Source organism: Anabrus simplex, chromosome 5 (assembly GCF_040414725.1).
Source record: "Anabrus simplex isolate iqAnaSimp1 chromosome 5, ASM4041472v1, whole genome shotgun sequence".
Taxonomy (NCBI): domain Eukaryota; kingdom Metazoa; phylum Arthropoda; class Insecta; order Orthoptera; family Tettigoniidae; genus Anabrus; species Anabrus simplex.
This window is the reverse complement of record NC_090269.1, coordinates 220,462,949-220,486,687: the sequence shown is the minus strand read 5'-3', so window position 1 is coordinate 220,486,687 and position 23,739 is coordinate 220,462,949. Positions and strand designations below refer to the sequence as shown.

Below are 23,739 nucleotides of genomic sequence, written 5' to 3'. Positions count from 1 at the left end.
ATTGCGGCGCCATTTACAGGCACCTATGGTGTTCATCACCTAAGTGTACTAACCGCAGGGACTCGTACTATCCCGTTGTGTTCCTCATATGTGGGTACTAATAATAGTCAAGCCAGAACCATGGGTTCCCTCATCCCATGCTGTCGCTCATATACTGCTACTAATCACAGGTACTGTAAAAGCCGTCGATTCCTCGTTTGCTGCTAATCACAAACCTATTTGGTACCCAACATAGTGGTACTACGCGCAAGTAAAAGCGACCCATGGTGTTCCCCGCGTGGTGGTACTAATCACAAGTAGTCTCATGGTTCTAATTTGATCATCCCTTAGTCGGCCCTTTCAGTCGCCTCTAACGACAAGCAGAGTATACCGTGGGTGAATTCTTCGCCTGTGTCCCCTACCCACAGGGGGCTGTGTGTTTGGTCCGCGAGAGGTATTTTATTTCCCTCGAGTCCGCCGGCAAGCCGGTTAGGACCGCCCTATCCGCCACCTGGGACGCGCCACGTGGGAGTATCACCTCTCCCCCTGCTACGTCAGCGTAGCAGTTCGTGGCTTCGTAGTAGGTAAGAAAACCAAACTACCTCCTCCTGGCCTACCATCAGTATAGTTCAGTAAGTATTTCAGATCTTTATGATTTTCCAATCGAGCAATTATTACCAGCGTTTCGTCCCAGTGTGGCAACGGGATCGCTAATTGGATTGCTACACAAGACGGTGGTAGCTAGTGCGTCGTTAAGACACCACTGCAGGCCACCTTCGAAGTACACGAAATGACGGTGCACTGTAGGAGATATCTTCCTCCGCTTGCTATAAACGCTTGCCTTCGGCTTCAGTCCAACTGATGAGCCTGATGCTACACTGGAGTGAAACACTTGTAATTTCACGATTGAAAAAGCATAAAAAAATGGACAAAAATAACATTCTATGTTTATATTATTCTGAGAAAATATTCGATGTTACAGAAACGTTAACTCGTTTGAATCCTCGAGCTCAATCAGAGCATGCAATACTTGAGATTAACCACTTTTAAATTAGTATACATGTATCCTATATACTTCTGCTGAGTTCAAGATTTGTCTTTAGATTTCCAATGGCTAATTAAATACAGTATAATATGCTCATGTGTTAAGTTTTCAGTTTGATTTTTCGTTTGCTTTGTTATAAAATCAATGTATATCGTATTCAGTACAGACATATCGTAAAGGGATTCATTAGCCTCAGTGACAAATTATAACTAATAGATATAACAAAATTAAGGAAGGTAAGGGTGGCTTAATTTTTCATAGGATGGATAAGGCCCTCCAGAACCACGAAACGTTTATTCCATACTGCATTTGGAGTGGAAGGCATACATGACTTTGATAACAATTTGTTCGTAAATGAACATGTGGCTGAAAATATCCATAACGTTGAAAAACACATTCAGATTAAAAGTGCTCGAAATAAACGTTGATTATTTTTGTAGAGAAATCGATGGTAGAATAAAATTCGGGTGGTACTTGAAAATCCAAAGTTTACTTAATTTTTTGGAATGAAGAAGTCCCTTTCAAATCATTACACATCTATGCCATACGGTGTTTGGTTAGGATTCATATATTACGAGATATTTGAACTTTTATTTGAAAAGTACCACTCGATTTTTCAATATTAGGATTGGGGTATGCGTTTAGATAAGATACATTTCCATCCCTTGCATTGAATGAGTACGGACAAAACATTAGAACACTATGTTCAGCACTCCAGTGAAAATCAGCTTTAATCTGATTTTTACATTAGTTTCCGTTAGAGGTATATCAGTGCAGTCAGTTAGGATAGGGATATGTTAAGAAGAAAACATCACTATTGTAAAATCTTGACAATATTTTATTCATATACAAAATGCTCCTTTCAATCATTGTATATAATACAAGATATATTTTAAAAAGTATTCGTTGCCGTTATCAAATGTAACCTGAAACTTTTTTCCGGTATTCATACAAGAAGACCAACAAACTATTTTTTCTGTGGCCGAAGTGTATGGATACCACACAGACTGCTTAAAGCTTGAGTGAAGAAATCTGCATAATATGGTGTCTTAATAGGGAGTGCTGTTCTGCATGAAATTTAGCCACTAGGTTCGTTTCTCCTGTCATATAAATTATGTACGTTCAATAAAACCTTTATGACTGGATTAGAGTTCCAGTGAGCTATAGACCCGCAGTAGAACATCAGATCTCACGATAAAAATTAACAGAGGCAAATTGCGATGGTTGGGAGGATATGTTGAGAGAGTAGGAAAGCTATTACCACGTTAAGAAGGCAAATATTGAGGAACACAATGAACGATGAAGTAGAGAATAAGATGGTTAGAAATCGAAGATAAAGACTTACGTGACGTGGGAGTCCGAGGTTGAAGTACGAAGGAATAGAACTGAGGGAAATGGGCAGAAATTGTTGAAGAGGCCGAGTAATGGATGAGTGAATCATTGGCATTGAAAGAAACACGATAAATCCATTGAAAATATAATGCCTTAGAATAAGAAAAATAGAGTAAACATGGCATTTCTGCTAAATATATAATGGAATATGCAAACAAAATTCACTTTTTTAAGATAATTTTCAAATATACATACTCCATCACCCACCAGCAATTTGAAAGTCATTATTAATGACTATCTGTCATTGTTCCATTTATGATTTTACTTCGAAGTAGATTGAGGTTCTATTCATTCCTTCGACTTCATTTAATCCTACCCAATCCTATCCAAAACTAGTTTAAATTTTCTTGTCAAGTGGCAACATTTATTTGTACCTTATCATTCGTATGCATTTCCCTTCTATACTGAATTCATTTATATAATATTTTAACACACAATAGTCAGTTTTACCATTGCATACTTTCTCGTCGTTACTCAGTGTACTTTATTTGCAAAGGCTTAAGATGAACAATATATATATGTCACATTAATAAAACTAATACAAGTCCAATGAAATATATTTTCATCTTAAGTCTATATGTTCAAATATTAAGTATTGTGCATTAAAACACATATGAACTTCAAATCTAGGAAACTTTTCAGCAAAAAACACATACCATCATGCATATTCTGGGAAATATATTCTGAAATTTGTTTCGATACTTTGGAATTTGTTAGTTTTTTATAACTAGTTTTACAGGGAATTGTCGTTTATTCTCTACAGAATTGTTGGAATACCTGTACTGTACTGTACCTGTTATGAAGTCTTGTATATAGTTTTTGTTATTGTAAGATACAAAACTTTTCATAGACACCGAACGTGATTACATTAAAGTTATACACAATATTTAGATCATTCATTGAAGTACAGAGTGGTATAAAATAGAATGAAAACAATGCATATTCGTTCATTATTCCAAGACTAACATATTTAACAGACTTCTTCACACCTTAAATTATATACATTATCTGTAATAAATATTTGTATTGAAACTACTCATATAAATAGAACTTCTTCGTTGTGTTCCTTTAGAAGTTTATCTGTCTGTTTGCGCACAGGACAGTCTTATAAAATACCTCGAATGGCACTCGGGCGGCTTGAAAGTATCTCATTGTGTTCTGTGGAAATATAAAAATAATATCACAGTGTGGATTCTTGATCATGGCGAATACTTAGTCAGATACCCATGATGAAATAAATAGTTCTTCACACACTTATTATCACGTCTCTTCTTCCACAACTGGTATACCAACATACTTCAATAAATGCTCTCTGATTTTGTTCAATGTTCAACGCGTACACGTACAGTTCAACCTTTGTGGTGCACAGATATCACGATTAACCAAGCAATACTCGTAATATTCTCTAATTTTCGGAATAGGCTAATTCCGTTTGTAATAAATATAATAAGTTTAAAGTATAAAATGTTCTTCCAGGAGAATACAAAATATTCTAGTCAATTACATAGCATCGACGGCAATAATGCCGGATACTGTTGAAATGAACTTGTTATGAACTAACTGAACTCTCAAATGTAATGGATATTCACCTATGAATCAACATTGTGTATCATCCTAGCAACAGATAATTGAAAAGTACGTACTCATGGCATGGAGGTTTTCAGAAACCAGCAAGTTAATTTATAATTAATAAAATATAATATTGCGTCTGGAAATGACGCAGTTAAAAAAATAGCAAATAAGTAATCCATTGCTGCCCCATAAAGATCACTGTCACCATTGTTAGTAACGTATCCAACAATTCACAGCGAAACACTAAACGCTTGCGTGTTTGAATCGAACTCCATTATTATTTGGCGGAAATAAATCCCCGGAACATATTTATGAGATGCAATTTCAAGACTAGTTTCTGCCATGATCAAATACCAATATTGATAACTGGAAAGAATTACGGATTCCACAAGGTTTGCTTAAACCGTAATGTTGATCTTACCACAACATACTTTGATCTCTATTAAAAAGTTTGTTTTTGTTTACTGTCATGTCTTTACCATTTGTACCTCTCAAAAGTTACTAGGAAGAAAATATTTCTGCCGGAGATAAACTCTCGTTCAAAATATGTTGATATTAAAACATACCCTCGTCTTACGACTTTGTCATGATAACCAGCATTCATAGATCCATGATTTACCATTTCGAGAATTTCCGTTTTTCTCGTCTACAAATGGTCCAAGGTCCGATACCTGATGCTGAAGTAATGTATAACTTAAATGTCTCTTGTTACGACCGTTGTTCTTCGAAAGGCATCTCTCCTTTTCGTTCTGAAATCATGGAGTCATTTTCATCAGAACTCTCTTTGAAAAAAGGAAAAGAAAGTACTTGATATATTCAGCTGTGTCGCCTGCAGTAGTTTTAAAGCTTGTTGAGAAAGCAACCAAGTTTAGAACTGCAAAATCTGGTTGATCCAATCTCGAAACTCAGAAATTCTGGTGTAGACTCCAGGCTGATTAGGCTCTGCGCAGCCTATTCCCCATGATATGATACCAGCCAGCAACCAGCGTCGATCGTCTCGCTGTATTACCATAGGACCGCCAGAGTCTCCCTAGAATAAAACATTCAACATGATAGTAAGTATATCTTTCAAATAAACCTCATATATTAGTTAATTATATACTAGAATTCAAACTTAATATAACTTATTTTAAAAGACAGGATTTCAAGATGTCAGCAGTTGTTCCCCTGAATCTCGAAATAAAGAATTGTAAGATCATAAAAATAAATAAACATCCACACAACGTGAATTTAGAGGAAGGTTACAAGATTAGCAATTCCTGGTGGTCTATTATTCAGAAATTGCTGGTATGCAGGAGAGTACTTTTGAAAAGATTGGATTCTCCCCTGTTTGTAACTTTCAGAGAAATTGTCTATCTAGTGACCGGGCAAGAATCACGTTACACATATTCCAAAGACATTCTGGATACGAGGGGAGGGGCACGCGTGAGGTGGTGGTGGGGGGTGATATCTATATATATAAAATAGCTTGTCCTGACTGACTGACTGACTGACTGACTGACTGACTGACTGACTGATTCATCATCGCCGAGCCAAAACTACTGGACATAAAGAAATGAAATTTTGGGGTTATATTCATATTATGATGTAGGTGCTCGCTAAGAGAGGATTTTTGGATATTCCTTCGGTAAGGGGGTGAAAATGGGGGTGAAATTTTAAAATGAGTGTATCTATATCTCAACTCTTCAAAAGTTTACAGATATAAAAATTGGTATTTAGAATCTTCTTTAAAAATAAGGAAACAAGTATTTTTTTGTTTTCAGAAAATCCCAATATGAGGGATGAAAAAGGGTGAAAATGGGGGAAAATGGGTTGAATGCCTTTAATCAGGATACCAGTACTTATATCTCAGAAACTGAAGATATTACAGACCTGAAAATTGGTACTTTTGATCTCTTTTAAAAATAAAGGAGCACATGTTTTTTTGTAAAATCCAATTAATGGGAGGGTGAAAAGGGGGTGAATTTTTAACATGAGTGAATCTATATCTCCAAACTTTTAAAGTTTGCAGATGTAAAAATTGGTATTTAGAGTCTTCATTAAAAATAAAGAAACACGTATTTCTTTGTTTTCGGAAAATCGCAATAGGAGGAGTGAAAAGGGGTGAAAAATGGGTTGAATGCCTTTAATGAGGCTACTTATATCTCAGAAACTGAAGATATTATAGACCTGAAAATTGGTGTTTGGGATCTCTTTTAAAAATAAAGAAACACGCATTTTTTGTTTTTCTGGAAAACCCAATTAAGGGGGGGGTGAAAAGGGGGTAATATTTTAAAATGACTGTATCTATATCTCAAAACTTTTAAAGGTTATAGATGTAAAAAATGGTATTTAGAATCTCCATTAAAAATAAAGAAACACGTATATTTTGTTTTCGGAAAATCGTAATAGGAAGGGTGGTAAAGGTTGAAAAAGGGGTCGAATGCATTTCATGAGTCTACTTATATTTCAGAACCTGAAGATATTACAGACCAGAAATTGGTGTTTGAGATCTCCTTTAAAAATAAAGAAACACGTATTTTTCTTTTTGTGGAAAATCCAATTAATGGGGGGGGGTGAAAAGGGGGTGATTTTTTGAAATGAGTGTATCTATATCTCAAAACTTTTAAAGTTTATAGATGTAAAAATTGGTATTTAGAATCTCCTTTAAAAATAAAAAAACACGTATTCTTTTGTTTTCGGAAAATCCCCATAGGAAGGGTGTAAAAGGGTGAATAATGGGTTGAATGCCTTTCATGAGGCTACTTATATTTCAGAACCTGAAGATATTACAGACCTGAAAATTGGTATTTTGTATCTACTTTAAAAGTAAAGAAACGCGTATTTTTTTCGTTTTTGGAAAATCCAAATATTGGGGGGTGAAAAGGGGGGTGGATTTTTTAAAATGAGTGAAATGAAATGTCGTATGGCTTTTAGTGCCGGGATATCCCAGGACGGGTTCGGCTCGCCAAGTGCAGGTCTTTCTATTTGACACCCGTAGGTGACCTGCGCGTCGTGATGAGGATGAAATGATGATGAAGACAACACATACACCCAGCCCCCGTGCCATTGGAATTAACCAATTAAGGTTAAAAATCCCGACCCGGCCGGGAATCGAACCCGGGACCCTCTGAACCGAAGGCCAGTACGCTGACCGTTCAGCCAACGAGTCGGACTTTAAAATGAGTGTGTCTACATCTTAAAACTTTAAAATTTACAGATATAAAAATTGTTAGTTAGAATCTCCTCTAAAAATAAAGGAACACGTTTTTTTTTTGTTTCCTGTAAATCCTAATAGGAGGGGTGTAAAAGGGTGAAAAATGGGTTGAATGCCTTAATTGAGGATACACATATCTCAGAAACGAAAGATATTACAGAACTGATAATTTGCATATGGAATCTGCTTTAAAAATTAAGAAACACGTATTTTTTAGTTTTTGGAAAAGCCAATTAATGGCGGTTAAACAGGAGTGACAAATTGGGGTGAATTTTTTGAAAGACTATATCTACAGAATATCTTGGAAACGTAAAATGTTACAGACGTAAAGAGTGGGTGTAAATCTCCTGTAAATGTAAAGAAATATAGGTGATTTGTTTTTGGAAACTCCACTTAAGGGGAACTTAAAAGGGGTGAAATTTTAAAATGAGAATTTTTACAGTAGACTACAGTATATCTAAAAAAAATAACATGTTACAGAAGTGAAAAATGGTATTTTTTATCTCTATTAAACATAAATAAACGTGTACTTTTAGTTTTCGAAAATACCACTTGGGTGGAAGGGGGGATAAAAGTGACTGAAAATGTTGATGAATTCTTTTAATTAGGCTACTGATATCTCAAAAATGAAGATGTTACAGACGTGAAATTTGATATTTGCAATCTGCTTTAAAATAAAGAAACACGTATTCTCGGAAAATCCAATGAAAGGGGGGGGGGTGGAAGAATTGAAAAATTAATTGACTGAATTGTATGAGAATACATACATCTAATAAAAACTAAAGTTGTTACAGACGTGAAAATTCTTATTTGGACCTCCTTTAAAAACAAAGAAGAACGCGTTTTGGTGGGGAAACCATCTTGGAGGGCGGGAGTGTAAAGGAGTTGAATTCCTTTCATGAGGACACATAAATCGAAAACTGAAGAAGTTAGAGTCGTGATAATTGGTATTTAGAAGATCCTTTACTATTAAAGAAACAACTATTATTTGCGGGAAAATTCACTTAGGGGGGGGGGGTTATTGTGAAATGAAGTGAAAAAATTGAATTATTTTTATGGGGATACTTATATCTCAAAACTGAAGGTAATAGACGTGAACATTGGTGTTTGGAATCTCCCTTAAACATAAAGAAACAACCCTTCTTTTAATTTTTTATGGGGGGGGGGGGGGTTGGCGGTAAATAAACTTAACTTCGGTGGGGTGTAGAAGGAGGTGAGACCAATTGATTTTACTGTTATTAATGTACTTATAAGGATCCTCCGTTGCTCAGGCGGCAGCGCGCCGGCCTCTCACAGCTGGGTTCCGTGGTTCAAATCCCGGTCACTCCATGTGGCATTCATGCTGGATAAAACGGAGGCGGGACAGGTTTTTCTCCGGATACTCCGGTTTTCCCTGTCATCAGCCATTCCAGCAACACATAATAGTAATAATAATAATAATAATAATAATAATAATAATAACGTTCCGGACCGTCGTCAAATGTGCGGACCGCGTTGGTAACGGCTCCTGGACGGGTAATGACTAAGAATGCAGTCCGGCCGCGGGTTCAGTGCCGCCAAGGCACCCAATATGACACCACGCCGGATCTCCTGAAGGATTTTATCCATATTAAAAATATTAAAGGAAAAGATGGCAAAGATTTACGGACCCAACTGACCGGGAGGAATACCTGAGCCTAGCCCGGGAAGTACGAAATCGATTGCTGGAAAGGAAGATTTAAAAGTGGGAGGAAACGTGCCGTAAAATCATAGAAAACCAGTCAGATCGGGAATTTTGGTGGATTCTCGCAGAAAACGAGTCAGATCGCGAATTTCGGCGGATTATATATCTAATACAATAAGCATTCAATTATACATTTCAGTATAATACCGTAGCGAAGCACGGGTATCTTGCTAGTCTATATATATAAAATAACTTGTCCTGACTGACTGACTGACTGACTGACTGACTGACTGACTGACTGACTGATTCATCATCGCCGAGCCAAAACTACTGGACATAAAGAAATGAAATTTTGGGGATATATTCATATTAAGATGTAGGTGCTCGCTAAGAGAGGATTTTTGGATATTCCTTCGCTAAGGGGGTGAAAAGGAGGGTGAAATTTTAAAATGAGTGTATCTATATCTCAAAACTTTAAACGTTTACAGATGTAAAAATTGGTATTTATAATCTTCTTTAAAAATAAGGAAACACGTATTTTTTTGTTTTCAGAAAATCCCAATAGGAGGGGTGAAAAAGGGTGAAAGTGGGGAAAAATGGGTTGAATGCCTTTAATCAGGATACCGGTACTTATATCTCAGAAACTGAAGATATTACAGACCTGAAAATTGGTACTTTTGATCTCTTTTAAAAATAAAGAAACACGTGTTTTTTTGTTTTTGGAAAATTCAATAAATGGGGGGTGAAAAGGGGGTGATTTTTTAAAATGAATGTTTCTATATCTCAAAACTTTTAAAGTGTATGGATGTAAAAATTGGTATTTAGAATCTCCTTTAAAAATAAAGAAACACGTATTCTTTTGTTTTCGGAAAATCCCAATAGGAAGGGTGTAAAAGGGTGAATAATGGGTTGAATGGCTTTAATGAGGCTACTTATATTTCAGAACCTGAAGATATTACAGACCTAAAAATTGGTATTTTGTATCTACTTTTAAAGTAAAGAAACACGTATTTTTTCGTTTTTGTAAAATCCAAATATTGGGGGGTGAAAAGGGGGGTGAATTTTTAAAAATGAGTGTGTCTACATCTTAAAACTTTAAAATTTACAGATGTAAAAATTGTTAGTTAGAATCTCCTCTAAAAATAAAGGAACACGTATTTTTTGTTGCCTGTAAATCCTAATAGGAGGGGTGTAAAAGGGTGAAAAATGGGTTGAATGCCTTTAATGAGGATACTTATATTTCAGAACCTGAAGATATTACAGAACTGAAAATTTGTATATGGGACCTCCTTTAAAAATAAAGAAACACGTATTTTTTAGTTTTTGGAAAATCCAATTAATGGCTGTTAAACAGGAGTGACAAATTGGGGTGATTTTTTGAAAGACTATATCTACAGAATATCTTGGAAACGTAAAATGTTACAGACGTAAAAAGTGGGTGTTTGGAATCTCCTGTAAATGTAAGGAAACATAGGTGATTTGTTTTCGGAAACTCTACTTAAGGGGAACTCAAAAGGGGTGAAATTTTTAAATGAGAATTTTTACAGTATATTTAAAAAACTTAACATGTTACAGAAGTGAAAAATGGTATTTTTTTATCTCTATTAAACATAACGAATCGTGTATTTTTAGTTCTCGGAAATACCACTTGGGTGGTGGGGGGTGGGTAAAAGTGACTGAAAATGGTGTTGAGTTCTTTTAATTAATCTACTGATAGCTCAAAAATGAAAATATTACAGACGTGAAATTTGATATTTGCAATCTGCTTTAAAAGTAAAGAAAGACGTATTCTCGGAAAATCCAATGAAAGGGGGGGGGGTGAAAGAATTGAAAATTTAATTGACTTAATTTTATGAGAATGCATACATCTAATAAAAACTAAAGTTGTTACAGACGTGAAAATTCGTATTTAGATCTCCTTTAAAAACAAAGAAAAACGCGTTTTGGTGGGGAAACCATCTTGGAGGGTGGGAGTGTAAAGGAGTTGAATTCCTTTCATGAGGACACATAAGTCAAAAACTGAAGAAGTTAGAGTCGTGATAATTGGTATTTAGAAGATCTTTTACTATTAAAGAAACAAGTATTTTTTGCGGGAAAATTCACTTGGGGGGGGGGGAGTAGTGTGAAATGAAGTGAAAAAAGTAAATTATTTTTATGGGGATACTTATATCTCAAAACTGAAGGCAATAGACGTGAACATTGGTGTTTGGAATCACCTTTAAACATAAAGAAACAAGCCTTCTTTTAATTTTTTTGGGGGGGGGGGGTGGCGGTAAATAAACTTAACGGCGGTGGGGTGTAGAAGGAGGTGAGACCTATTGATTTTACTGTTCTTAATGTACTTATAAATATCCTCCGTTGCTCAGGCGGCAGCGCGCCGGCCTCTCACAGCTGGGTTCCGTGGTTCAAATCCCGGTCACTCCATGTGACATTCGTGCTGGAAAAAACGGAGGCGGGACAGGTTTTTCTCCGGATACTCCGGTTTTCCCTGTCATCAGCCATTCCAGCAACACATAATAGTAATAATAATAATAATAATAATAATAATAATGTTCCGGACCGTCGTCAAATGTGCGGACCGCGCTGGAAACGGCTCCTGGACGGGTAATGACTAAGAATGCAGTCCGACCGCGGGTTCAGTGCCGCCAAAGCACCCAATATGACACCACGCCGGATCTTCTGAAGGATTTTATACATATTAAAATGATTATAGGAAAAGATGGCAAAGATTTACGGACCCAACTGACCGGGAGTAATACCTGAGCCTAGCCCGGGAAGTACGAAATCGATTTCTGGAAAGGAAGATTGAAAAATGGGAGGAAACGTGCCGTAATCTAATAGAAAACGAGTCAGATCGGGAATTTTGGTGGATTCTCGCAGAAAACGAGTCAGATCGCGATTTCGGCGGATTATATATCTAAAACAATAAGCATTCAATTATAAATTTCAGTATAATATCGTAGCGAAGCACGGGTATCTTGCTAGTATAGAATATAAAGCGGGGCATAGATACCAGTTTCATATCCTATTGTATTTGCTTGGGGAGACTGATTGCCTCGCGTTGAGGAGGGTGACATCAGTCGCGTTGATAAATAATATTGTGCTGGATAGAGTGACACAGCTACTTTCCTACAGATAGAAATTAAATCTTGTTCAACTGATATTTGTCCTGAGAAATATTTTTGCAATGATTTTGAAGAATTTAATTCAGTTAATATTTCATTTGAAAATGTCTATGTCCATCATCCTTGAATGTGAATTAGCAAGAACAACTCATGTCCCACTAATTATTCTTCATTAACCCTTTAACCGCCAACGTCCGATTGATTGGACGTTCGAGGTTCAGTCTAAAAACGCCAACGTCCGGTTGATCGGATCTTCCGGAATTTATTTTTCCAAGATATTTATCCGTTTTAATAATGTATAATACATGTTTTGGACTAGTATTGGATTAAATAAGACTATACACAACAAGATTAGTTGAGGAACTTGCTGCCGAGTGGCTTGGTGACCAGGTAGCATTTCAGCTCCCACGGGCGGGCAACGAACTCTTTACTTTTTACCAAAAAAGAAAGAAAAAAGAATGCAACTGTTCCGTATGCAGAAATAATAGTAATAGTCAAGGTGGTATATGGAAAAAGACCAGATACATTTGTAAACAGTGTAAGAAGGGTGTACAACCTTTGTGTCTCCCTAAGCACATTTGCTCAAACACATCATAAACATGTGTAAATGTTAGTAAATAGTTTCTAGTAACATATTTTTAAGGCAAGAAGTGAATTTTTGAGTGTTAAGTTTGTGTGAAATAGACATTAGTAATCAGTTTTTACTTAAAACGAGCCAGGAACTGCAGCATTTGCATAATAAGATTAGAAAATTTCACGTTAATGAAATAATAATAATAAAATATATTAAGTGTAATATTGTACATAAAGCTCTATTTTTGTATGTGGCATAGGAAAACTACCCCTCTAAAATAACACAGTTTTTAATAGTAAAAATATGTTTTCTTAACGTTTTTGATCATGAAATAATTTTTTAAAGAAAGAATATATTTATTTCAATTATCACTTCATAATATAAAAATATATAAAATAAAGGTGTATTAATTTACGTCAGTAAAATTTACATCAAAACAAAACGTGCCCATCCAATTTACATAAATTGAACAGGACTTATTATTAATAATTTACTGCAAGGTAAAACGTGCTCATTAGGCCTTGGCGGTATAGGGCATGGACACCGCGTATGAGACTGGCGGTCAAAGGGTTAAAAAGTAATTTGAAGAACTGTCGTTTTTAGCGTTCTGGATTCATATTGGCAAGGCATTTCCAACTTGTAGCATAGAAGCTCAGATGATCCCAATTACTTTCAGAATAACTTACTTATACGAGGCAGGCTATTCTGCTTTATCAGCAATTAGTTAAAATGTCGTCGAAGTGTGCATTCAAATACAGGATATGCTATTTATACCTATTAAGTTCGATCCATGCATGTTCTTGACATGACTCTTGGGCAAAGTCTACACAGACGGCTACGCCATGCAAGGGCAGAAAAGCGAGTTTCCGACGCCTTAAAATGGGGACCCACTAGCTAAGGGAGACAACCCTAGAAGAAAACTTCGGTCCCATGATACCTGGAGGTTAGCGTTGGGCTGACGACCCAACTTGCAAAACATCTTGTAGGGAAATCTGATAAAGAATTAGTCGGGCTGATCTATTTAGGCCAACATGATAATTGTTCAAAGGACTTGAGAGTTGTATCGTGGAATGAGTTAATTTTCTATCAGCCTATCGCCTTCAGAAAGGTTTTTGATCAGATTAACAGGTATAGACTGATAGTGATAGTGTTGTTGAGGTTTGGGAGAATCTAAAAATATGCACGAAAAAATACTGCAGATCAACTCTCGTGGAGGAAAGTCGGACTGAAGTACGACTGGTTTGGTGATGAATGTGATCACGTGACAGCACTCAAATACATTGCTTACAGGAGAATACAACAGAACAACAACACACGGAAAACTGTGGAAGAAGATTGTGGCTCGGAAAGAAGAAAACAGATTGGATAAGAGGAAAAGGAGTACGGAAAGAGTAAACTGGCAGAGTTTGAGCAGTTAAGAGGTCTTAGTAAAACTAGACCTTTCTATCACAAATGAAATAAAAACCGTAATAACTTTCAACCCAGGACAAATTTCTGTAAACATAAGGAAGGCACGGTTATTAGTAGTGATGCAATGATACTTCAAAGGTGGGCACAACATTTTGATCAGCTGTTAAATGTAAACTTATCTGACCCTCAAGGCCTGGTGAGGTTTTAGAATATTCAGATGATACTGATAAAATAGGAAGAATACAAAAACCCATGAAAGAAGCTTTTATTCAAAAGGCAGCAAAAAGTATGAATCTACAAATCGATGGAGTAACGAGAAGGGATTATTGAACATACAGAAATTGGTTCATGTAAATTTTAAATTGTACGTAATTTGACCTGGCTTGGATCAGAAGTAAATTACAACAATAATGTCAGTACTGAAGTCCAAAAGAGAATACTTTCTGTGAATAAGTGTTCTTTTGGTCTCAGGAAACATATGAAGCCCCGACAAATAATGAGAACTAAGACAGCAATGTGTAGATTTCTAGTGAGACCAGTACTTTCAAATGTTTCTGAGACATAGCTAGTGTCAAAATTTGATTTTAAAAACAAATGAGTGTGAATGAATGGAAAAAGTGGTTTTGTATTTTTCTATGATCATTTTATTTACTAAGCATCAGTTGCAACAATAACCTAATCGTGTACCCTTATGTTATCGTTGAAATCGTAGTGATGGTAGTAATTATTGTTTTGGTAGCGATTCTACCGAGCCTCCGTGGATCAGGCGGCAGCGCACTGCCCTCTCACCGCCAGGTTCCGTGGTTCAAATCCCGATCACTCCACATGAGATTCGTGCTGGACAATGCGGAGGCGGGACAGGTTTTTCTCCTGATACTCTGGTTTTCCCGGTCATATTTCATTCCAGGAACGCTCTCCAGTATCACTTCATTTAATTTCATCTGTCATTCATTAATCATTGCCCCAGAGGAGTGCGACAGGCTTCGGCAGCCGGCACAATTCTTATCCTCGCCGCTAGATGGGGCGCTTCATTCATTCCATTCCTGACCAGGTCGAATGACTGGAAACAGGCTGTGGATTTTCATCATAGTATAAATAAATAAATAAATAAATAAATAAATAAAGTGAGACACTTCGCGGAACGAAAGTACTGGCCAATTAAAAGGAAGATCGATTATGGTCATAAAAACGGAAGATTCAGTAGTTTTCACAAGTGTAACACGATCAGGTTCGGGCAAACGAGCTGTCTACAAGAGGTTAGACTAGAAATAAGAAAATGAGGAGCCTGGCACAAGTAAGAAGTAAAGTCACCTCTATACCCTCCCCAGCTGACAGTCTGAGGGAGGTGGGACGGGAGTTCTAATTTCATACAGCCTGACAAAATGAAAATAAGTACTTGAGTAACATTGATAAAGCTTCCTCATCACGCACTGCTGCATAAAGTAAGAAGGGACTTAAATTGGAAATTGAGGCGAATTTGCTACATGTAGTTTGTTACTTGTCGCTGGAACGAACGGAGTATGTTTCAAATAATACAGTTCAAAAAAATTAGGGGAACATGATTTGAACGTATGCCATGCTCCACAAAACAATACCTCACACCCAGGTATTTTACCAACTAAGCCATTATTCTTTACCGTTGAAGTATACAAAAGAACATCGATGGATTCGCGTTCATTTTTAGAACACAAACGGAAATGTCCAAACAGGGGCGAAGACAAAGTGATAACAGTCATCCACGGTGGAATTTTATCACAGTTGGAGAGCTTCAGTATGGCTCATGTCCTCCACGAGCATTTATCACAGCTTGGCACCTACAGGGCATGCTCCGTATAACTCGACGAAGCTCACGTTGCGGTATCAGGTCCCATTCTTCAATGAAAGCCTGTTCGAGGTCTTGGAGAGTCTGTGGTGGAACAGGACGCCCACGAACACTTCTGTCAAGCCTATCCCACACTCGCTCGATGGGATTAAGTTCGGGATTCACAGCTGGCCATTCCATCTCTTAAATGTCCAGTTCTCACAAGTCAGCTCTGGTGATGCGCGCTACATGAGCCCTGGCATTGTCGTGCATGAGTACGAATTCAGGTCCAACACCGTAGCAACTAACACATGCTGTATCAGTATCTGCTCCATGTACCCCGCAGTGGTAAGATTACCACGGACGACGACAAGATCTGTACGGCCATCAGTACTGATGCCACCCCACGCCATCACAGAACCTTGTCCGAATCGTTCGCCTTCCTAGACAACATTTGGCATGTACTGTTCACCGCGGCGTCTCCAAACACGTAGTTTACGCTGTGTCAGAGGGAATATGGACTCGTCTGTGAACAACACAGGTCTCCATTGGCGACGTCGCCAGTTGACGTGGGTACGGACAAACAGAAGGCGAGCTGTGCGATGTTGCGGCGTTAAACGGGGCACTCGAACAGGCCGTCTGGGTCGTAAGGACCCTTCTCTTAACCTGTTCCTTACTGTCTGGTCAGACACCGTGACTCCATTGACCCTCCTGAGGTCTTGTTGCAGTTCTCTGGCAGTTGCTGAACGACGCCGCAACGCACAGACGTTCACATATCGGTCATCCTGTGGGGTTGTCATGTATCCACGACCTTGTCCAACCCTCCTTATGAACTGGCTTGTCTCATTGTACCGATTCCACAAGCAGTGGATAACAGACGAGAGACACTGAGATCCACAGTAACACGACGAAAAGTCCATCCTTCCTGGATCAGAGTGACGGCCCTTGTGACTTGAACCTCGTTAAGATGTCTCATGGAATGTGCTGGTTGACGTGCAACGTGCTCAGATGACCGCAGTAGTCTTTGTACCTCACAACGACACACGGACGCACCACTATTCACTTTGATTTGAGGGGTCACCTGACAGTTTAATGCCCTACGCCTACAGATGGAGTATAACTTCTATTTGACATACCCTGAGTAGCTTAAGTCTCAAGGTATGGTGTGCGACCATTGGACCCCATCTACCAAATAAACGATCACATACCAGACGTTACAAAACATGTTCCCCTAACCTTTTTTTGAACTGTGTATATATAAAAGATTATACCTTTTGTTATTTCTTGACTTATGAATTATTTATGCATGTGTCTCTTGGTACAGGCCAGAATGAAATGTAGCTTTCACTAGTCTCATTTATGGCTTTGACGGTATGACATTCAGAACATGACTACCAAGGGTTCATGCTGAGAATGGTGCTCAACATAGAGTCACCCTTCCTGCAATAGTACGTCGTGTCTCAGTGAGGAAACAATGGCCAAATACCTTCGGTGGTGTTATTTGAGGATCTAACTAGCCTCCGAATATGATGATATGGCAGTGATAATTTGCATCTCGAAGGGAAAATAGCTATTGTATTATTCGCTAAGTTCATATAAAATAAAGAGAAAAAGAAAAGAATTTTAAATCTTCAAACAATGAAACTATGAGCGTTTAATTCAGAAGGGACAGGACCAAGAAATGTGATATGGTCGAGTGGATGTAAGCTTTCCTTCGGAGGTTTGTATGTTTAAATCCCACCGTCGGCATACTTGAAGTGGGTTTTTGTAGTCCCCGCCCTCTAATTGCACACCACGAAAATTGTTGTACCTTAATTAAAGCCATGGCCGCTACATTCACAATCCTAAGCACTTTCAGAATGTGTGTTCAAACTGGATGTGTTAGTACTTGACCCCGGTCTGTATTAAATTCCTCCAACTCGGCATCTCGTAAGACTACTTGCTATTTGAGGAATATTGAACTTATTAGCTTATCAACTGTTAGATGCCTTCGGCTTGTCTCACCTCACAAGAGTCGAAGCCACCCTTTCGCCAGCCGGCGCAGATGAAGATGTCTGGGATGTGCTCGATGTAACCTGCCGCTCGATACATAGTCTCACACACGGAGTTGTTAATCACTGGAACAGACACCTCCTGCAGTACGCTGGGAAGAGGACCATCTGAAACATCAAGAAACAAAATTTAGCCTATTCTATTCTATTCTCATTGTGTACAGCTCCATAAGCGAGGGTTAGGGACTGCATTGCTTGTTCCCGTTTATGCCAGATATTGTTACTGAATAGAAGTTGGTTCTTTAATATGACATAAAAAAGTAGTAAATAAACACGAAAAATATGAATAATAGTTATTTATGCTATAGGAATATATTCATGAGTGGAAAGTTTACCGCCTCTGCTAGCGTCTAATTTTCACGAGGGCAGAAGGTCTCTTTACTCTCGGGTGACATACAGTAGTTCTTCCATTACCAGTAACATGTTATATAACTATGAAATGTTTATGAGAGTCTATTGTTATTGATCATTACACGAACAGGAGCCTATTGTTACCGACAACAATAATTTATATAATTATCAGTTTAATTTCCAGGATTGGTTTTTCCCTCGGACTCAGCGAGGGATCCCACCTCTGCCACCTCAAGGGCAGTGTCCTGGAGGATACATCTGGGGAGGAGGACCAGTACCTCACCTAGGCGGCCTCACCTGCTATGCTGAACAGGGGCCTTGTGGGGGATGAAAATTTTTGAAGCGATAGACAAGGAAGAGAGAAGGCGGCGGCCGTGGCCGTAAGTTAGGTACCATCCCGGCATTTGCCTGGAAGAGAAGTGGGAAACCACGGAAACCCACTTCGAGGATGGATGAGATGGGAATCGAACCCCCTCTACTCAGTTGACCTCCCGAGGCTGAGTGGACCCCGTTCCAGTCTTCGTACCTCTCTTCAAATTACATGGCAGAGCCGGGAATTGAACCCGGGCCTCCAGGGCTGGCAGATAATCACGCTAACCACTACATCACAGAGGCGGACGACAATGAGTATTTGCTGCGTAGATACCACTGACTTGCTGGATAATATTGTTGAGTGAATGAAGGAATAAATAGGATGAATGAATGGATTACTGTAGTTATGTCATTTAAGTACATTTTACTTTGTGTACTTTAAAATTAAGGATGCTATTATTATTAATTGTTATTGATATTAATATTATCTGTGTCATTTGTATTTGTAATAATAAATTATGTGTATGTATATGCCTCTAGTGGTTGAGTGTAAGAGAGGGCCTTTTCGCCACCAATAAAGGCATTATCTATCTGTCTATCAATAATATGGACTAAAAAGCAGATATAGAGGGTGTTTGGGAGATAAGTATAAATATTTTTTATCGGTTATTGGTTGGGCCCTGACTGCATACGCTGTCAAATTAATATTCTATTTCCATTTTGTGTGTGTGTGTGTTGAAAATTTTATATTTGCAGCTCAAATAGTATTTAATAATGAAAGATTTGCGACTATTCTGACATACATAAAATATTTTCCTGTGTGAAAACGTTCGTTTCTTGTACGTAGAACTTTTTAATACAACTTACGCATGCATGCGCCCTGAAGCTGCTATGAAGTGATGTATTTGGAATTGCTTCTTACACATAACGCATGCAGAATAGGCCCAGATTTTTCTCCGGGTACTCCGGTTATCCCTGTCATATTTCATTCCAGAAACACTCTCCAATATAATTTCATTTCATCTGGCATTCATTAATCATTGCCCCACAGGAGTACGACAGGCTTCGGCAGCCGGCACAATTCCTATCCTCGCCGCTAGATGGGGCTTCATTCAGATCCATTCCTGACCCGGTCAAATGACTGGAAACAGGCTGTGGATTTTCAATAGGCCCTGAAGCCGCAGTGAAGCGATGTGTGCATCTGCAGTGCAGTGTGCTTCTTACTCATTATGTATGCATACTGCTTGATGCGGGTGGTATAAGCAGAGGGGCAAATGAAGCACAACCTATCTCACAAACATTGCACTCTATTTCAGCCTATACCCTCAGATAAATTATGTTTTACGAACGTTGGACATTCATAGTTACCTTCCCTGAAGTTATTTGGACTACACCCTGTAGAATAAACAAGAACTCTGGCTGTGAAAGAAAGCTCAAGAACATTTTCTCTCATTTGCTAACCGAATATTTGACGTAAAAGAATTTTAAACATTTTGTTTCTCATCTTAACTGTGCGTTAGTTCAATAAGCTGCATCCCATTCTTATCACCAATGACTGGTTGTGAACGTCTTTAATGAAGAGATGCACACAGTAATTTGTTTGGAAGTACGGCGGCCATATTTCAATGACGACGATCTGAGAAGTAACTGAATACGGAGTACATTTTATACCTAAAATAAAAGACTTTCAACTGCCATCTTTTTCTGTATTCTGTATTATTCAGACTATTTCTAGAATTTTGGTGGAAACCACTTCTGCTAACTCCTGGTATTTCAGGAGTTTTGTTTTCTTGACCAATACACCTCACCGTTTTTTCGTAGATGGATTGAAACATATGAATGCATTTGGGGACATGTAAGTGTTAGAATAACAACAATAATTTCGTGTGTCTATTTCTGCCAGGTGCAGCCCTTGTAAGGCAGACCCTCCGATGGTGGTGGGTGGCATCTGCCATGTGTAGGTAACTGAGTTTTATTGTGGTGGAGGATAGTGTTATGTGTGGTGTGTGAGTTGCACGGATGTTGGGGACAACACAAACACCCAGCCCCCAAGCCAATGAAATTAACCAATGAAGGTTAAACTCCCCGAGCCGGCCGGCAATCGAACGCTGGGCCCTCTGAACCGAAGACCAGGACGCTGACCATTCAGCGAACGAGTCGGACTGTAAGCGTTAGAGATTAGTACTTACAAGTTCCTTTTTACGTCGCATCGACACAGATATAGCTTATGGCGACGATGGGATAGGAAAAGGCTAGGAGTTGGAAGGAAGCAGCCAAGGCCTTAATTAAGATTTTCCTTGTGTGAAAATTGGAAAACTCGGAAAATTATCTTCAGGGCTGCCGACAGTGGATTCGAACCCACTATCTACCGAATGCAAGCTCACAGCTGTGAGCCCCTAACACAAGGCCAACTCGTTCGCTCAGTGAGATTAGTACTGACTTCGATTGAAATATAAGCATCTCAAACGTTGGCATAAAATTTCGTTTCAGTGGTGTGTACTACGTGAACACTTAATGTCAGAAATGTTACCCCAGAAGTGCAAGTATTTTGCCTACTTGTAATAGAGAGAATTAAACTGTTTACCTGTGATGTTTTTAATTCATTGCTGTGAATAATCTCATTGTTTAGGTTGCTAAGGGCAACGAATTAGAGGTGACGTTATTGTTGTTTCAAGTCATCCGACACTTCGAACAATGAAAGCATTTCCAAAAGAAAGTGTGAAGTGCCACGAAGGGTGTGAAAATGAACGACTCCCTAGATTATGGCTTAGAGCATAGTGAAGCCGGTCAGAGATAGATCATGTTACTCAACTGCTTGCTCGTTTGCTTACTGCTTAGAATTGTACAGTATAATGTTTCCTCACATGGGCCCACGTACTTTGTTCACATTAGGTCAAACACATGATCAGAACAATTTGTTTACATCTAATACTCTGTAAGTTCCGGGACATCAAACAGCATAATGCAGTAAGTTATTTGCTCAAATTGCCTCTCGAAGTACAGTGATCCTATACTAAATGAAGTAGTGTAAAAGTGCTAAGATTCAGGAAAGATACAAGACGTCTTTGTAAGCACTTATTCATGTAAGCAAATTTTGCTTAACTAAAGACGTTTCTGGCTCACATCTAATTCTAAGCTCTTAGATTTCTTTATTTGATGTTCAGTTGCAATATTAATTGATTTTTCAGTATAACACTATATCCTAAATCTACTGTATGTGAATACTACTTTCATGTCAAATAACGATGTTTGAATAAGTCATAGTTGGCCTATGTTTGTTGGGTACCGGTACACAAATATTTTATCAAAGACAAAGAAAACTGCTGAGACGACTGTAGCCCGGCCTGATGGTCAGCAGATGTTTAAGTGTCACGTTGTTAACGTGAAATCATCCTCAACCGTTCTGTTTGGCTTTCATGACCGGGTCAGCTGTCTCCCACATCCCACTGCACCTCAGTTGGTCTCAGGTTAGAAAGCGTGCACGTTGTACACACCGACGATGAAAAAAAAAATCGCATTTGTTAAATAGTTCCACGCCTCTATCGACAACAAGCCAGATCTATCATTAACTATGCGAATAGTTTTACGATTTCAAGTAACCTTATGATTGATACTCTGGAATTGACCTCTGTAGGTTGTGTGAGTGAGTTAGTAGGAACTAATTATATCTCTGAAAATTGTACAAACTTTCAAATTGTAATATCCTGCTCTTTGGCCGGGATAGATTCCTTAACTTGCATAACTTTGTTATCGTGCCAATGTTCTAAGTAAACTTATTGATAAAATAGATCTTGTTTTTAACACAATTTAATTTGACACACCAATGCATAAAGCCTTGTTTTCTCACCTTCATACAATCGCCCCCATCCCGTCACGTGGGCTGTTTCGCCCACGAAGTTGCGGTCATCTTCAGGCACACAGATAGGCACGATGTTGGGCTGGAACGCGACAGGCTCGTAGAAGCGCAGCAGAGCCAAGTCGTACTCGAAGGTCCGTGCGTCAAACTGTGGGTGTGAGGCTACGATTTGTACCCGTCGTTCCTGGTAACCGTAGGGCTCTTCTTCTGTCGAGAGGTCGTGTTCACCCAGTCTCAGGAGCAGGTCGGCCGGGGCGACACTGAAACATACACAGTCATTGTTAATATTTTTCAAGGATACAGCCTTTTCACCTTTTTATGGTAAGAAATAGGGAGCATATTTATTTCTATGTATTAACTGCTTGAACTGGATGCTGATTCATCTAGTTATAAGAATATCGGAGGTTCTTTTAAACCGTATTCGACCGTATAGGGAGAGTTATATAAATAGTAATGCCACGCTCGTTATAGCTATGCATTCCTCTTTACGTTTGCGCGTTTGAAACCAAACCTGAAGTCGGAAAAATTCCTGTTTGTTTCCTTGTAGAACTAAATTATGCAGACTTTTCAGAGAAGTTTATGAAAGGAATCAGTATTGTACCCCAGAATAATTCATTTCTGAACATATACTGAAAAATTTGGGCACATGAAACCCTATTTAGAGAAATCTATGTAACAATATTTTCCACGAAATTTTGCGATACTCGTGCTACTTCTATCAAGTTCACAATGTACTTTAGTTCAAGGATTGAATTAACAAATATCACCGCAAATTACAAATGAATAACTCTGAACCAACACTGAAATTTCGGTTCTGTAAAATCATGTCTGGGAACTTTTGATATGGTTCCCTGTTCATTGATGAGGAGAAAAATATAGCTTACCGAGTAACTTGGCCATATGGTTAGGATCGCGCAACTGCGAGCTTACATTCGAGGGATAGTGGCTTCGAATCCCACCATCGGCAGCCCTGAAGATGGTTTTCCGTGTTGTTGTTTGTCCTCTTGCTATTTTCTTTACGTCGCACCGACACAGATACATCTTGTGGCGACGAAATCCGTGGTTTCATACGAGGCAAATGCCGGGGCTGTACCGAGGCTGCTACCTTCCAAATATTAGCCCTTTTCCATTCTTCAGTCCCCGAAAACCTTCGATGTGTTCGTGCAACGTTAAAACCAGAAGAAAATGTAGCTTCTACTGAAGATCGATCAGTCTCATTTATGGCTGTGACATGCCATCAGCCTTTGCTGGCTCCCTATTATCACAAACCTTTGATAGTGCTATTTGAGAATCCAACCACTTTCTGCAGTTATGACAAGAGACAGACAATTACAGAGACATTGATTGGGCTGGATTATTCTTGCGTTTGTTACGCAACATTGTCATCTCTATTACTACCTAAAACGTCGATC

The 23,739-nt window shown here is 38.5% G+C and overlaps 1 protein-coding gene across 1 annotated transcript in view; it reads right to left on the bottom strand.

Annotated features, from left to right (window-relative positions):
• Positions 1 to 3,851: 3,851 nt before the first annotated feature.
• The window catches only part of LOC136874448 (serine proteinase stubble), a 145,107-nt gene continuing 125,219 nt past the window's right edge, over positions 3,852 to 23,739 (bottom strand). Inside the window, exons 7-9 of the mRNA XM_068227806.1 lie at positions 22,319 to 22,587; positions 17,762 to 17,916; positions 3,852 to 5,018 (exon numbers count right to left, since the gene is read on the bottom strand). Of these exons, the coding sequence (XP_068083907.1) occupies positions 4,857 to 5,018; positions 17,762 to 17,916; positions 22,319 to 22,587 (586 nt within the window). The 3' untranslated portion in view covers positions 3,852 to 4,856. The remainder of the gene's footprint in view (positions 5,019 to 17,761; positions 17,917 to 22,318; positions 22,588 to 23,739) is intronic.